Raw genomic sequence first — 17730 nt, forward strand, 5'->3', positions numbered from 1 at the left:
ACATTCACAGACAGACAGACAAGATAAAAAGGCACAGGGCTATGTACCAGATGAAGGAACAAGGTAAAACCCCAGAAAAACAACTAAATGAAGTGGAGATAGGCAACCTTCCAGAAAAAGAATTCAGAATCATGACAGTGAAGATGATCCAGGACCTCGGAAAAAGAATGGAGGCAGAGATCGAGAAGATGCAAGAAATGTTGAACAAAGACCTAGAAGCATTAAAGAACAAACAGAGATGAACAATACAAAAACTGAAATGAAAACTACACTAGAAGGAATCAATAGCAGAATAACTGAGGCAGAAGAACGGATAAGCGACCTGGAAGACAGAATGGTGGAATTGATTGCTGAGGAACAGAATAAAGAAAAAAGGATGAAAAGAAATGAAGACAGCCTAAGAGACCTCTGGGACAACGTTAAACGCAACAACATTCACATTCTAGGGGTCCCAGAAGAAGAGAGAGAGAAAGGACCTGAGAAAATATTTGAAGACATTGCAGTCGAAAACTTCCCTAACATGGTACAGGAAATAGGCACCCAAGTCCAGGAAGCTCAGAGAGTCGCATACAGGATAAACCCAAGGAGAAACTCGCCGAGACACATAGTAATCAAACTGGCAAAAATCAAAGACAAAGAAAGATTACTGAAAGCAGCAAGGGAAAAATGACAAATAACATACAAGGGAACTCCCATAAGGTTAACAGCTGATTTCTCAGCAGAAACTCTAGAAGCCAGAAGGGAGTGGCATGATATATTTAAAGTGATGAAAGGGAAGAACCTACAACAAGATTACTCTACCCAGCAAGGATCTCATTCAGATTCGAGGGAGAAATCTAAAGCTTTACAGACAAGCAAAGCTCAGAGAATTCAGCACCACCAAACCAACTCTACAACAAATGCTAAAGGAACTTCTCTAAGTGGGAAACACAAGAGAAGAAAAGGATCTACAAAAACAAACCCAGGGCTTCCCTGGTGCCGCAGTGGTTAAGAATCCGCCTGCCAATGTGGGGGACACAGGTTCGTGCCCTGGTCCAGGAGGATCACACATGCCGCGGAGCAGTTAGGCCCGTGAGCCACAATTACTGAGCCTGCGCATCTGAAGCCTGCGCTCCACAACGGGAGAGGCTGCGACAGTGAGAGGCCCTGCGATACGCACTGCGATAAAGAAAACCCCCCCAAAAACATAACAATTAAGAAAATGGTAATGGGAACATACGTATCAATAATTACCTTAAACGTGAATGGATTAAATGCTCCAACCAAAAGACACAGGCTCGCTGAATGGATACAAAAACAAGACCCATATATATGCTGTCTACAAGAGACCCACTTCAGACCTAGGGACACATACGGACTGAAAGTGAGGGGATGGAAAAGGATATTCCATGCAAATGGAAATCAAAAGAAAGCTGGAGTAGCAATACTTGTATCAGATAAAACAGACTTTAGAATAAAGAATGTTAGAAGAGAAAAGGAAGGACACTATATAATGATCAAGGGATCAATCCAAGAAGAAGATGTAACAGTTGTAAATATATATGCACCCAACATAGGAGCACCTCAATACATAAGGCAACTGCTAACAACTATAAAAGAGGAAATTGACAGTAACACAACAGTGGGGGACTTTAACACCTCACTTACACCAGTGGACAGATCATCCAGACAGAAAATACGGAAACACAAGCTTTAAGTGACACAACAGACCACAGAGATTTAATTGATATTTATAGGACATTCCGTTCAAAAACGGCAGATTACACTTTCTTCTCAAGTGCACACAGAACATCCTCCAGGATAGATCACATCTTGGGTCACAGATCAAGCCTCAGTAAATTTAAGAAAATTGAAATCATATCAAGCATGTTCTCTATGCTTGTTCTCAATGCTATGACATTAGAAATAAATTACACGAAGAAAAACGTAAAACACATGGAGGCTGAACGATACGTTACTAAATAACCAAGAGATCACTGAAGAAGTCAAAGAGGAAATCAAAAATACCTAGAGGGCTTCCCTGGTGGCGCAGTGGTTGAGAGTCTGCCTGCCGACGCAGGGGACACAGGTTCGTGCCCTGGTCCAGGAAGATCCCACATGCTGCGGAGCGGTTGGGCCCACGAGCCATGGCCGCTGAGCCTGCGTGGCCGGAGCCTGTGCTCCACAGCGGGAGAGGCCACAACAGTGAGAGGCCTGCGTACCACACACAAAAAAGAAAAAGACCTAGAGACAACTGACAATGAAAACACGACAATCCAAAACCTATGGGATGCAGCAAAAGCAGTTCTAAGAGGGAAGTTTATAGCAATAAAATCCTACCTCAAGAAACAACAAACATCTCAAATAAACAATCTAACCTTACACCTAAAGGAACTAGAGAAAGAAGAACCAACAAAGCCCAAAGTTAGTAGAAGGAAAGAAATCATCAAGCTCAGAGCAGAAATAAATGAAATAGAAACAAAGAAAACAATTGCAAAGATTAATAAAAGTAACAGCTGGTTCTTTGAGAAGATAAACAAAACTGATAAACCTTTAGCCAGACTCATCAAGAAAAAGAGGGAGAGGACTCAAGTCAAAATGAGAAATGAAAAAGGAGAAGTTTCAACAGGAACTGCAGAAATACAAAGCATCCTAAGAGCCTACTACAAGCAACTCTATGCCAATAAAATGGACAACCTGGAAGAAATGGACTAACTCTTAGAAAGGTATAACCTTCCAAGACTGAACCAGGAAGAAATAGAGAATATGAACAGACCAATCACAAGTAATGAAATTGAAACTGTGATTAAAAATCTTCCAACAAACAAAAATCCAGAACCAGATGGCATCAGAGGTGAATTCTATCAAACATTTAGACAAGAGCTAACACCCAACCTTCTGAAACTCTTCAGAAATTTTCAGGGGAAGGAACACTCCCAAACTCATTCTATGAGGCCACCCTGATACCAAAACCAGACAAAGATACTACAAAAAAAGAAAAGAACAGTCCAGTATCATTGATGAATACAGATGCAAAAATCCTCAACAAAATACTAGCAAACAGAATCCAACAACACAGTAAAAGGATCATACACCACGATAAAGTGGGATTTATCCCAGGCATGCAAGGATTCTTCAATACAGGCAAATCAATCAATGTGATACACCATATTAACAAACTGAAAAAGAAAAACCATACGATCATCTCAATAGATGCAGAAAAAGCTTTTGACAAAATCCGACACCCATTTATGATAAAAACTCTCCAGAAAGTGGGCATAGAGGGAACCTACATCAACATAATAAAGGCCGTATACAATAAACCCACAGCAAACATCATTCTCCATGATGAAAAACTGAAAGCATTTCTTCTAAGATCAGGAACAAGACAAGGATGTCCACTCTCACCACTATTATTCAACATAGCTTTGGAAGTCCTAGCCATGGCAATCAGACAAGAAAAAGAAATAAAAGGAATACAAATTGGAAAAGAAGAAGTAAAACTGTCACTGTTTGCAGATGACATGATACTATACATACAGAATCCTAAAGATGCCACCAGAAAACTACTAGAGCTAATCAATGAATTTGGTAAAGTGGCAGGATACAAAATTAATGCACAGAAATCTCTTGCATTCCTATACACTAATGATGAAAGATCTGAAAGAGAAATTAAGGAACACTCCCATTCACCATTGCAACAAAAAGAATAAAATACCTAGGAATAAACCTACCTACAGAGAGAAAAGACCTGTATGCAGAAAACTATAAGACACTGATGAAAGAAATTAAAGGTGATACAAACAGAGAGATACACAGTGTTCTTGGATTGGAAGAATCAATATTGCGAAAATGACTATACTACTTAAAGCAATCTACAGATTCAATGCAATCCCTATCAAATTACCAGTGGCATTTTTTACAGAACTAGAACAAAAAAAAAAAAATCTTAAAATTTGTATGGAGACACAAAAGACCCTGAATAGCTGAAGCAGTCTTGAGGGAAAAAAATGGAGCTGGAAGAATGAGACTCCCTGACTTCAGGACTATACTACAAAGCAACAGTAATCAAGACAGTATGGTACTGGCACAAAAACAGAAATATAGATCAATGGAACAGGATAGAAAGCCCAGAGATAAACCCACACACCTATGGTCAACTAATCTATGACAAAGGAGGCAAGGATATACAATGGAGAAAAGACAGTCTCTTCAACAAGTGGTGCTGGGAAAACTGGACAGCTCCATGTAAAAGAATGAAGTTAGAACACTCCCTAACACCATACACAAAAATAAACTCAAAAAGGATTAGAGACCTAAATGTAAGAAAGACCAGACACTATAGAACTCTTAGAGGAAAACACAGGAAGAACACTCTGACGTAAATCACAGCAATATCTTTTTTGATCCACCTCCTAGAGTAATGGAAATAAAAACAAAAACAAACAAATGGGACCTAATGAAAATTCAAAGCTTTTGCAAAGCAAAGCAAACTACAAACAAGACGAAAAGACAACCCTCAGAATGGGAGAAAATATTTGCAAACGAATCAAGGGACAAAGGATTAATCTCCAAAATATATAAACAGCTCATTCAGCTCAATATTAAAAAAGCAACCCAATCCAAAAGTGGGCAGAAGACCTAAACAGACATTTCTCCAAAGAAGAGATACAGATGGCCAAGAAACATATGAAAAGCGGCTCAACATCACTAATTATTAGAGAAATGCGAATCAAACCTACAATGAGGTATCACCTCACACTAGTTAGAATGGGCACCATCAGAAAATCTACAAACAACAAATGCTGGAGAGAGTGTGGGGAAAAGGGAACCCTCTTGCACTGTTGGTGGGAATGTAAGTTGATACAGCCACTATGGAAAACAGTATGGAGGTTCCTTAAAAAACTAAACATAGAATTATCATATGACCCAGCAATCCCACTACTGGGCATACACCCAGAGAAAACCATAATTCAAAAAGACATATGCACCCCAATATTCATTGCAGCACTATTTACAATAGCCAGGACATGGAAGCAACCTAAATGCCCGTCGACAGACGAATGGATAAAGAAGATGTGGTACATATATACAATGGAATATTACTCAGCCATAAACAGGAATGAAACTGGGTCATTTGTAGAGATGTGGACGGATCCAGAGACTGTCATACAGAGTGAAGTAAATCAGAAAGAGAAAAAGAAATATCGTGTATTAACGCATATATATGGAACCTAGAAAAATGGTACATGAACTGGTTTGCAGGACAGTAATTGAGACACAGATGTAGAAAACAAATGTATAGACACCAAGGAAAGCGCCAGGGGGTGGGAGGTGGTGGTGTGATGAACTGGGAGATTGGGATTGACACATATCCTAATATATACTACTAAAAAGGGTAACTAATAAGAACCTGGTGTATAAAAAAAAAATTCAAAACATAAAATAATAATAAAATAGGTAAACAAAAAAGTGTGAACAGCGGATGGCAACTCCCCAGGGACGGGCTTCAGGGGACTCACGTGTTCCCTCATCTGTGTGTGACATCTGCACACAGATGCCCATCGTGTGCCCTCCACCTCCCCTACCCTCTGCTCCACACTTCGCGGGCAGCAGTGGCTGGAGCCCTGGCTGACGGTCCTTGGGTGATTCTTGTAATGCTCAGGAGGCCAGGGAGGTCCTGCTTTGATCCCTGTTCACAGCCAAGGTGGGGGCAGCTTCCCACTGTGAAGACACTTACCCAGGCCACCCAGTAAATTAGGGTAGAGCAGCAATATAAAGACAAATAGCCCAATTTAAAGACGGGCATAGATTTGGAAAAATATTTCTTCAAAGGAGATAAACAGCCCATGGAAACAACCTTAATGTCCACTGACAGATGAATGGATAAAGAAGATGTGGTACATATATACAATGGAATATTACTCAGCTATAAAAAAGGATGAAATAATGCCATTTGCAGCAACACGGGTGCAACTAGAGATTATCATAAAGTAAGTCAGAAAGACATTATCTGAAGTAAGTCAGAAAGAGAAAGACAAATACCATCTAATATCACTTATATGTGTAATCTAAAATATGGCACAAATGAACGTATCTACGAAACGGAAACAGACTCACAGACATAGAGAACAGACTTGTGGTTGCCAAGGGGGAGAGGGGAGGTGGAGAAAAGGATTGGGAGTGTGGGACTAGCAAATGTAAACAATTATATACAGAATGGAGAAGTAACAAGGTCTTACTGTATAGCACAGGGAACTATATTCAGTATCCTGTGACAAACCATAATGAAAAAGAGTATTTAAAAAAAGGTCTGTATGTGTCTAACAGTTACTTTGCTGTACAGCAGACAATGGCACGACACCGTAAACTAAGTATACTTCAATAAAATATTGGGTTGGCCAAAAACTGACTTCAGTTTTTAAGTAAAAATAAAAGACACATTTTTCACTTTCATCAAGAGCTTTATTGAACAACATATTCACAGTTTTGTTCCACTACCTCCGCCATTTTTCAGGCAACTTCATAATTCCATCTTCGCAAAACTTTTTATCTTTTTGAGCAAAGAATTGTTCCAGGCACCTTTTACAGTATTCCAGGGAATTGAAATTTCTCCCATTAAGAGAATTTTGTGAAAACCAAAATAAATGGAAATCTGAAGCCTGGTGAATACGGAGGATGAATCAGAACTTCCCAGCCAAGCTGTAACAGTTTTTGCCCGGTCATCAAAGAAACATGCGGTCTTCCGTTATTCTGATGGAAGATTATACATTTTCTGTTGATTAATTCGGATGCTTTTCTTCAAGTGCTGCTTTCAGTTGGTCTCACTGGGAACAGTACTTGTTGGATTTAATCGTTTGGTTTTCCGGAAGGAGCTCATAATAGAAGACTCCCTTCCAATCCCACCAATACATACAACATCACCTTCTTTGGATGAAGACCAGCCTTTGGTGTGGTTGGTGGTGGTCCATTTTGCTTGCCCCACAATCTCTTCCATTCCACATTATTGTACAGTATCCACTTTTCATTGCCGGTCACAATTTGTTTTGAAAATGGAATGTTTTCATTACATTCCAGTAGAGAATCCACGTGGAGATATGGCCAAGAAGGTTTTTTTCACTTAACTTACATGGACCCCAAACATCAAAGTGATTAAGATAACCAAGCTGGTGCAAATGATTTTCAACATTTGATCTGGATATTTTGAGTATGTCGGCTAGCTCTCTCATGGTATAACGTTGATTGTTCTCAATTAATGTCTCGATTGATATCTATCAACTTCAACTGGTCTACCCGACCGTGGAGCATCGTCCAGCAAGAAATCTCCAGCACAAACTTCACAAAACACTTTTGACATGTTCGATCGGTCACAGCACCTTCTCCATACACTGCACAAATATTTTTTTGCGTTTCAGTTGCGTTTTTACCTTTCCTGAAATAATGAAGCATAATATGCCCAAAATGTTGCTTTTTTTCCTTCCACCTTCAATATTAAAATGGCTACACAAAAGTTCACCAATTTTGATGTGTTTTTTTTTAAATGCATGCTGATATGACAGCTGTCAAAATACGATCTAGCAAAATTGTTTCGAATGAAATTAAAGACAACTAAATGCTACTAGAGCCATCTTATGGAAAACATCGAACGAACTTTTTGGCCAACCCAATAAAATAAAATAAACAAAGGGGATAAAGAGCCAATAAGCACATAAAAAGATGCTCAACACGACTAATCATCAGGGAAATGCAAATGAAACCACAGCGAGATACACTTCACGCCCACGAGGATGGCTGTAATTTTAAAAATGGACGATCACACATATTGGCAAGGATGTGGAGCAACTGGAACCCTAAGGCACTGCTGCTGCAAATGTGAGACAGTGCAGCTGTTGTGGAAAAGAGTTTGGCGGTTCCTCAAAAAGCTAAACATAGAGTCACCCTCTGACCCTCCATTTCTTCCAGGTGTGCGCCCAACAGAATGGAAACAGCATTCACACAAAAACGTGCACGAGGCTTCACAGCAGCATTATTCAAATGGCCAAAAATGGAAACAACCCAAATGTCCATCAGCTGATGACAGATGGACAAAACGTGGTCCATGTACATGATGGAACGTTACTCAGCTATAAGAAGGAGTGACAGCTGCTAGACTTGGATAAACCTTGAAAACATCATGTAGCGTGAAAGAAGCCATACAGGAAGGACCACACATGGATTCCATCTAAGTGAAACATTCAAAATAGGAAGATGGGGCTTCCCTGGTGGTGCAGTGGTTCAGAGTCTGCCTGCCGATGCAGGGGACACGGGTTCGTGCCCCGGTCTGGGAAGATCCCACATGCCGCAGAGTGGCTGGGCCCGTGAGCCACGGCCGCTGAGCCTGCGTGTCCGGAGCCTGTGCTCCGCAACGGGAGAGGCCACAACAGTGAGAGGCCCGCGTACCGCAAAAAAAGAAAGAAAAAAAAAAATCCGCCTGTCAATGCAGGGGACACAGGTTCAAGCCTTGGTCCGGGAAGATCCCACATGCTGTGGAGCAACGAAGCCTATGCGCCACAATTACTGAACCTGTGCTCTAGAGCCCACGAGCCACAACTACTGAACCCATGTGCCACAACTACTGAAACCCGCACGCCTAGAGCCTGTGCTCCGCAACGAGAAGCCACCGCAATGAGAAGCCCTCGCACCACAACGAAGAGTAGCCCCTGCTCACCGCAACTAGAGAAAGCCCGCACACAGCAACAAAGACGCAATGCAGCCAAAAACAAAAATAAAATGCATTCGTAAACAAACAAACAAAACAGGCAGATCCACAGAAGCAGAAAGTGAAACAGTGACGGCAGAGCTCTGGGAGAGGGAAATGAGAAAGTGTGGGGTGTCTTGCTGGGGTGATGGCAATGTTCTAGAATTAGACCATGGAGATGGCTGCACAAGCACAGTGAATATACTAAAAACCAAAAAAGCATTCATTTGAAAATGGTAAATTTTGTCATGTGAATTACCTGTTATTAAATACATTCTTACTCTAAGAAAAAAAAAAATCAGGGTAAGCACTGAGGACCCAGGGCTGTGCGTCCTGAGCTTTGCAAGGCCACTGGGCTGCTCTCTCCACTGGCTGGGGGAGGACTCTACCCCTACGTGAGGGAGGGTGAGACTGAGTGCTGCTGCACCCCTGCCTCCCAAGGCTGACTTCTCTCTGCTCTGCTGACCTCCACACAGAGAGCCATGCATGGCCGCCTGGCCAGCCCAGCCCAGTGCACTGCCAGCAGGGAGGTGACGGGAAGCTGGGCCAACGCACACGAGACTGCAACAAAGGTCAGCACACACAGGGCAACGCACCTTAAAGCCGCCTCCAACTTCTCCGAGGACGTTTTCCACGGGCACCCTGGTGTTCTCAAAGTGGACCTCGCAGGCTGGAACACATGACATCCAGGACCTCAGCTGAGGGGGACGAAGCGCTCTACCCCTGACCCCCACCCGAGGGACGCGGTTCATTCACTCACTCGCTCATTCATTCAGACCCTCTACGGTCCGAGCTAAAGGACCCAAGAGGCTGGGCCTCGTGAGGACCACAGGGCAGCTCCAGGTGGGCCGAGAGCCACTTACAGGATACCAGCCTCGAGTGAACTGAGTGCCGACTGGGCTTAGGTGGGGAGGAGGGAGAAGGGAGGGAGAGGAGTCCCAGGCTGGAAAGATGGGGGTCTGCTGTACTGCAACACTGACCCAGGACCCCCAGCACCACCTCGCTCCAAGGCTGAGCGCCACAAGGTGGTGACGACCTCACCTTGAAGTCATCACTGCCCGATGTGTGGAGAGATTTTGCCAAATGCTCGGGTGGAAACAAAACTACTTAAGTCTCATGTTATCTTGATATTTGATACCTTTTTATCAAGATAAAATCTCACCTTGTCTCTTTCTCTCTCATACACACACATGCATGCACGTGCCACTCACTGTTGGAGCCTCGGATGCCTAACTTATCCTCCGGTTTCCCGCTGGTGATTCCACCAAAGTCTCTCTCTACTATGAACGCTGTGACCTTGTCCTTTACTGAGCCATTAGAATCAACAACCTCTGTCTTTGCAAACACAGTAAAAACACTGGCTAGTCCTCCATTGGTGATCCAGACCTGAGGAAAGAAAGCAAAAGGGCTCCAGAGAAAACCAAACTACTACAAACTGGCCACCCTCAGCACCAGCTGCCCATCACAGCTCAGGCCAGAACGGGCTCAACCCAGCATCCCCAAGAGCATGGATTTCCCCAGCAGACACAGGTGGCCCTGCATGTGTGTCAGTGCGTGCGTCAAGTAGCTCTGGCTCAGCATGAAACAGCTGGGGGTGGGAGGGAGGCAGAAAGGAGTGAGGGAAAGTGGGAAGGGGAGGGGGAGGAGGATGGAGGAGGGGAAGGGAGGGGAGGGGGAGAGGAGGATGGGGGAGGGGAGGGGAGGGGGGAGGGGAGGGGAGGGAGGGGGAGAGGAGGAGGGGAGGGGAAGGGAGGGGGAGAGGAGGAGGAGGGGAGGGGAGGGGAGGAGGAGAGGGGACGGGGAGGGGGAACAGACTCCTCAACAAACTGCTCCATGTAGAACTTATTTGGATCCTAATTCAAGCAACTTGTTTGTAAAAAATAAGTATGAGACAATCAGGGAAGTTTGAACGTTAAGCAGATAGTAAGAAATGATCAAGGTTTAAGTGTACGCCGTGACTTTCTCAGGCCCGTCCTGCAGAGATGCACTGAGCTCGTCATGGCTGCCATCCAGGACTGCAGCGTGACGGAGGAAGCACCGAAGCCGGGAGACGGGGGTGGACGTTCACGACACTAAACTTTTGTGTTTCAAAATCCGTGTAATAAAAAGTTAAAAGAATGGACACACAAGAGCAGCTCAGGGAGGTGGGCAGCACTACGGAGGCCTGCGCCTCAGGAGCCAGGACACCTTGGTTCCCATCCTGCCACTAAGCGGATGGTATGGTGGCGGGTCATGTAACCTCTCTGAGCCACCGTTTCTTCTTCCAAAAAAGGAGGCGCATCACCCGAGGATGACGGTTAAGGGGTGATGTGCCTGCCCTTTATGATCCCTGGAGCATGGGAAGTGGTCAGTGCGTGGTGGTGAAGGTCAGGACGGAGACCCTGACACGGCCACGGAGGCCACGCAGCTGTACCTTGGAGCCATTGAGGACGTAGTGTTTCTTATCTTCACTTAACGTGGCCCTGGTCCGGATGGAGGCAGCATCGCTCCCACTGCGGCGAAAGAAATACGCGGTTGAGGGGTAACGCTGGAGACAAGGCCCCATGGAAAACAAAGGGCCAGCTAATAGACATATTCAGCTTTGCAGCCACAGACAATCTGTAGACAGACGGGCATGTTCCAGTAAACTTCATCTATGAAAACAGGTGGTGAGGTGGGTTTGGCCAACCCCGCTCTGTCACATCGGGTGAGAAGGCAGCAGCGACAACGTTTAGGAGGTCTAAACACGGAAATGCCGGCTCACGCGGGCTCTAACCTCCCGCGAGGCGAGCGCAGGGGACCCAGGTCCCCAGGTGGGGAAGCAGGACGGAAAGGGGCTGGATAACGGACTTGCCCTCATGGCGGCTGTGAGACTCGGGGCTCATCACCCCATCTCACTGAACCTCAGTTCACAGCCTGTAAAGTGGGCACAATACCACCCGCCCTTTATACTCTGAAAGTCGCTGTGAAGCCTGAATGCATTACTGTATATAAGGAGGGTTGCAAAGCACAAAGGAATTACAGGTGCTGTCAGCCATGTTATCTCATTTGTAAAGGTTACCAGGAAAGAGAAGTAAGGTAGAGATAAGAGAGCATGAAGAGAATGGGTGAGAAAAGCTGTGGACTCAACTCCCGGGAAGTCTTCAGGGAGGGAAGAAGCCAGCCACCCCTCTTCAGTAAAAAGAAGAGCCCCTGGACCCTGAAGCTGTGAGTGACACACAGGGCTGACCTGGCTGGCTCCGTCAGGCAGAAGGCGGCCACGTGTTCCCCGGAAGCCAGCTTGGGCAGGTACCTGGCCTTCTGCTCCTCGCTGCCGGCCAAGATGATGCCCTGGCAACACACACGGGCTGCTTTCAGCGGTGGCAAGAGAGAAGTGTGTGAAACGTGCTTGCAGAACACAGCCCCTTCTGGAACACGCTTCCTTCACGCAAGAGCTGGCAGCCGCAGTAAAAACTGGGGAGCTGTTGGAGGGTCTGGGGAGCTGGGCTGCCAGGGAGACCCCAAAGTGCACAGTCCAGGGTGGCCTGGCACAGCTCCAGGAAGGGCCTCAGTCTTTCCGGCAATTCCTCCACTTCCCGGCAGGGTGGCCAGAGCCGGGTGGCTGGAGCCACAGCCGGTGCTTGGGCAGCGCCACGCCCGGGCACCAAGCTTGCTGTGCACTCAGCCCCCTCGGTTTCTACACTGAACAAGAACCACCCAAGGAATGAGCTGTGGGCCCTTGGACCTGCCCTGAAAGACTCCAAGCAACGGAGTAGGAGGACAGGTGCCAACAGCAGTGGGGACACGCTCAGGCCCCGAGGGAGCCAATCAAGAGGTGGGGTCACCTCCAGCCCGTGGTGAAGGCAGGCTCTACGGAGGCAGTGGCATCTGGCCTGGGCCTGGAAGGATGGGTCAGAGGCGATGGGGCAGGAGGAGGTTTCAAAAGGAGGGACAGGGCCACCGGAGGGCACTGAGCACGGTACAGCAAGGCTGCAGGACAGCGGGCCTTCCTCCGAGACGCTGAGCCGGCTGCCCCCTCGCCACTGCGGAAACCCAGACCCCTGACCTTGAGGCCGATGGCCTGGTGTGCTGCCAGCGTCACGGCGATGGAGCAATCCAGGCTGATGATCTCCCCCAGCCGCGCGTACATGGTGTTGGAGAGGCCCAGGCCACCTAGGGCAGAAACAGGCCAGCTTCACTTACGCTCCAGCCCCAAATTCCTCCCAGGAAAGGCAAGTGGCTTTATAAAGTCAGCTCCCCATTTTTTAAAAATCACAACACAGAATGGTACAAAGGAAACAGAAATTACCCATGAACTTGTCACTCAGAAAGAGCATTTTTGTGCACGTCCTTTCAGACTTCTTCTAGGCATATAAGCATATACAGGTGTATATTTTAATATAAAAATGTAATATTTAACACAAAAACATATAAACACCTAAACATACATAAAGTTACTTGAAATGCTGTGAATACCTCCTATCACAGATCTTGGGCTTCACAGATGTGAACCCCATTCCGAAACCCACCCCCAGCATCTCGGGGCCTCCAGGAAAGGTCTCTCTGCCTGGGATACTGGCATCCGGGGTTGGGTCCTTCTGTCGCAGGGGTGCCCCGTGTGCTGTAGGACGTGGGGTGGCATCCTTGACCTCTGCCCACTAGAAGTTCCCCCTCCTCCACAGTTCCGACAACATAAATGTCTCTAGATGTTGCCAAATGCCCACCCAGGGTCGGGGGGCAAAGTCACCCTCGGAAGGAGTCAGTGTTCTAGGAGCAAAAAGAGAAAACACTAAAAACGCAGACTCCGCTGAACTTGGGTATTCTGCATTTTATCTTCAACTTCCGGCGGTGGTGGGGTGGCCTTGTGTGCACCTTACAAATGACTACCCGAGGCCTAAGGTCGCGCGCGGCCCAACTGCAGGGGGCGCCTTCCACACAAGGGGAGGGCCGAGTCCCTGCAGGGGTGCGCAGCGTCCCCTGCGCTCAGCGGGGACCCAGGGAAGGTCACCCATCACCACGCCGCTTTCAATCAAAATGCTTGAGCTCCTACTTGTCTGACATACTGAAGTCAGTGTTGCTTGTTTAAAAAAAAAAAAGCTGTGTATTTTTTTTTTCCCATGAAAGTTATCAGAAAAATCATGGGGGGAGGACAATCAATGGGGACAGATGACAGGTGGGTGGAGACTGCTTGACGGGGGGAGGGGCTGAGGGGCCGGAAAGACCCGGGGGGTACCCAGGGAACTGGGGGCGGAAACCAGGCTGCCGGTGGAAAGGCCTCTTTTCCAGGATGGCGGTTTCCAACCAGGCTTCAGAACACTCCAGGACTGGGAACAATTCCCGAAAATGTTTTGGGCATGAACATAAGGTTGCTGTCGCCTTAATTTCCCCAGGAAGGATTTAAAAAAAGGAAAGACAATGAAATAGTCCCAAATGTGACCACTGTCATCTCATGAAAGAGCATTTTCACACCCAAGAAGGGGACATAAAACAGGAATAAGGGATGGATTTGTGCGATCACATACACACACACACACCACACACCACACACACACGTGCTGGCATAAAACACAGAGGGATGCAAAAAGACATATTCCAATCTCACACAAAAATTGTCTGGAGGAAAACTTAACTGCTGCTTCTCCTCAGTCAAGAAGTCGTTTCTTAATGATTCTGAAGGGGAAACGTACAATCACCAACCTGGCTGTGTCTGCCAGCTTTCCTCCACTATCCGTTTTCTCCAAACACTTATTTTTCTCAGCTCATGACACCAACTGCCGCTCTGTGGCTCAGCCCCACCTGGTCTCTACTCTAATATTCGACGTGGCCCCCACCTTACGGCAGACAGTTCCTCGGGGCCTGTGAGTTACCGACAAGTGACACCGACAGGTCTCCAGGTGTGGGGAGAGCTCAGTCCCCGGTCCCCAGAGGCTGCAGGTGTAGCTCCCCCCAAGAGGCCTGTGCTGCATCCCGCCACCAGAGGGAGCAGCAACAGCAATTATTTCATGTTTTCTGCACAGACTGGAACTCCTTCCATATATTTGGAAACGCGGTGACAGGGATTTCATAGGATGACGAGTAGGAGACGTCCTTTAACAGCTTAATACACTGCGACAGACACACGTAAACGAAGATTTAACCTGATTAAAATGCACCTCTCAATTAAGGAAATCAGACATCAAACTCGTTTGTTCTATGTTTTCACATTTTGTCTCAGACTGCAGCCTCTGCAGGATAGGTCCCAGTGGGACTTCCTGCATAGGCAGCGAGGGCCCCCACCCTTGGCTGTGGGGTGGGGTGTGCGGGGGGCACAGGTCTCACTGAGATAAACCCGGCAGAGGCAGAACGTCAAGGACAGCTCCCGCGTCCGGGCCTCGCCGTGCAGGCCTAACCCACGGCCTGGCTGGGAGAACGTACCCGGGTGTCACACACCACCTACAGCTCTCGGGTCCAAACCACTGACCCTGTGCTCATGAAGCCGGAAGCCGCCTCAGCCTGGGCTCGGCGGGAGGGCTCAGAGAGCAGGGGGTGCGGGGTGAAGGCCACACGTCTTCGTCAAAAGATCCCGAGAGTGAAAATACAGGGACGTGCGTCCGTGCCAGTGCTTGCGAGGGACTGTGTTTTGTCCCTGCTCCTCCCTCACACACTCCGTGCCTGTCCCCTCGCTCCCACAGAACTGAGAGGACCACCCCTACATCAGGCAGGAGACACACAAGCTGCACGACGGGCTCAGTCTAACAGGGCACAGCCACCAGGCGGGGATCCTGGGGGGAAGGCAGGGCCTTCCACTGTAAACCTCCAAGAGCAACGAGCATGGCCCAGAGGACAACAGGCCTGCTCGCAAGCTCCCGAGAGGGCTCCACCTCCCCGAGGCGGCCCGCGCCCCACAGCCGTGCACCCACTCCCTTGGCCGCTGGGCCCTGGCCCCTGGGCGCGCAGCGCGTGGCCTTCCCTACACACAAAAGCACTTGCGGGCCTGGGGCAGCTCCTCTGCCAGAGAGACCACAGGGCTTCACAGTGGAGACCACGCTGCACCGGCCCGAGCTGGCCGGAGGTGACACCCACCCCTCCTTCCTCACCCAAGGGACCCAGAGAGCACAGACATCCTGCAGGGTCCCTCCCCACCTCCGAGGAGGAAGGCAGGGAACTGGATAGCTCTTCCTGCTGAAAAGCCTCTTGGGCCACACACTCACCAGCCAGCCACCCTGGATTTAACCCACAAAGGGACGTTTTACAGCCTGACCTTGGACTTCGTGCATTTTCCAAGGCCACCTTTCTGGAACAGAACCCTTTTTTGGACAAATACGGAGGGTTTTCTTAAAAGCCAAACTGGTTGGGTGGCGGTTTCCTTTACTTACCGTATTCTTCTGGGACTTGCATCCCAAAAAGCCCCAGGCTCTTCAGTTTCTCTAAAGTTTCATTTGGGATTTTTCCCTCTCGGTCGATTTTTTGAGAGTCCACTGCCAAGAGGAAATATTTTGATTAAACGAAATATAACCTATGTTTACACAAATAGAAATAAACAGAACAACTGTTCTATGTTATACAATCGCAGCGTCAGAAACTTCAGACCTGGAAATTGTCTAGCCATGCTTATTCAGCATGTGTTCAATTTTACCTTATTCGCCCAGGAAGAACTGCATTTCAGAAAATTACCACTACCAGGTAATGTTCTGTTTCTTGATCTGGGTGTATTCATTGCGTAAAACTGCAGAAACTATACATTTATGAGACCTAAACTCTTCTGCAGGCATTTATTACTAAACTTGAATTTTTGTTTTATCACCTGTACCTTCTAGAAAATTAGACAATAAGCACGCAGCTGCCAGCACTGCCCTAAAACGTTTGGCTACGTGGCCAGACTCCAGGCAGCTTCTGGACCCAGCGCCACCGGTGTTCAGAACCACACCCTTTCCCCAGAGTCCACAGGTTCCTGAGAACAGGTCAGTCTGTTTACCACCTACACACACAATCATCACAGCAAAACTCAACCATCACTGTGTTAGGTCTGCAGCTGCACACTTTCATAAGAACCAAGTAAAAGTGTTTCATCAACTGCCAACAAATTAAACTTCATCACTATTATAAATCATAAAAACAACCATAATCACGCTTATAAATTTTTATACATATGGGTCACTAATGAGAAATATAGGTTCCCCAAATGGAGTCCAAACCCCTGTTTTTTTTTTTTTTTTTTTTTTTTTTTTTTTTTTTTTTTTTTTTGCGGTACGCGGGCCTCTCACCGTTGTGGCCTCTCCCGTTGCGGAGCACAGGCTCCGGACGCGCAGGCTCAGCGGCCACGGCTCACAGGCCCAGCCGCTCCGCGGCACGTGGGATCTTCCCGGACCGGGGCACGAATCCGTGTCCCCTGCATCGGCAGGCGGACTCTCAACCACTGCGCCACCAGGGAAGCCCCAAACCCCCCATTTTTTACTTTTACAATTCTACTGACATATGTAATTGGCACACAATAAACTGCACATATTTAGAATAATCTTTTGAGTTCTGACATCTGTTCACCCACGAAACCATTCGCACAATCAACAAAAGCCTTTCCTTTTCCACCGAAATTTCCTCATGTCCCTCTGTGATCAATCCTTCCCTCCACCTCCATCTCCAGGCAACCACTAATCTTTTCGGCTACAAATTGGTTTGCATTTTTTGAGTTTTTATATAAATGGAATCACAAGGTATTTTTTTTTTTTGATCTGGCCTAATTTGGCCTAATGATTTTGAAGTTCATCCATATTGTTGCAAGTATAAATACTTCATTCCTTTTTATTTTTCACTACCTACTGTATGGGTATAAAATTGTTTATCTGTTCACCCCTTGAAGGACATTTGGTTGGTTCCCAGTTTTCGGCCCTTAGAAATAAAGATCCTGTGAACATTCATATTCAAGTTTTGGTGCAACCACATGTTTTCATTTCACTTTGGAGCGCAGTGGCTGGGCTGTACGGTAGGGTATGTTCAACTCTGAAGAAACTGCCAGGATCTGGGAAGACTTCCTTCCCGCAAGATGGAGATACAGGGACTGGATTTATCTCGCTACCTTA

At 46.9% G+C, this 17730-nt stretch overlaps 1 protein-coding gene across 5 annotated transcripts in view; it reads right to left on the reverse strand.

Moving 5' to 3' along the window:
• Window positions 1–17730, reverse strand: part of ACAD9 (acyl-CoA dehydrogenase family member 9) — a 59539-nt gene that overhangs the window by 9777 nt on the left and 32032 nt on the right. For 3 of the 5 annotated variants that reach the window (XM_032648376.1, XM_032648375.1, XM_032648374.1), the window contains exons 3-8: window positions 16030–16131; window positions 12741–12847; window positions 11925–12025; window positions 11130–11208; window positions 9928–10102; window positions 9313–9386 (exon numbers count right to left, since the gene is read on the reverse strand). In XM_032648376.1, coding sequence (XP_032504267.1) covers window positions 9313–9386; window positions 9928–10102; window positions 11130–11208; window positions 11925–12025; window positions 12741–12847; window positions 16030–16131 — 638 coding nt within the window. Of the gene's footprint in view, window positions 1–9312; window positions 9387–9927; window positions 10103–11129; window positions 11209–11924; window positions 12026–12740; window positions 12848–12983; window positions 14780–16029; window positions 16132–17730 lie in introns of those variants that run through there. The other 2 variants (XM_032648377.1, XM_032648378.1) reach the window with 2 other exon arrangements.

This window comes from Phocoena sinus, chromosome 11 (assembly GCF_008692025.1).
Source record: "Phocoena sinus isolate mPhoSin1 chromosome 11, mPhoSin1.pri, whole genome shotgun sequence".
In the NCBI taxonomy this organism is placed as follows: domain Eukaryota; kingdom Metazoa; phylum Chordata; class Mammalia; order Artiodactyla; family Phocoenidae; genus Phocoena; species Phocoena sinus.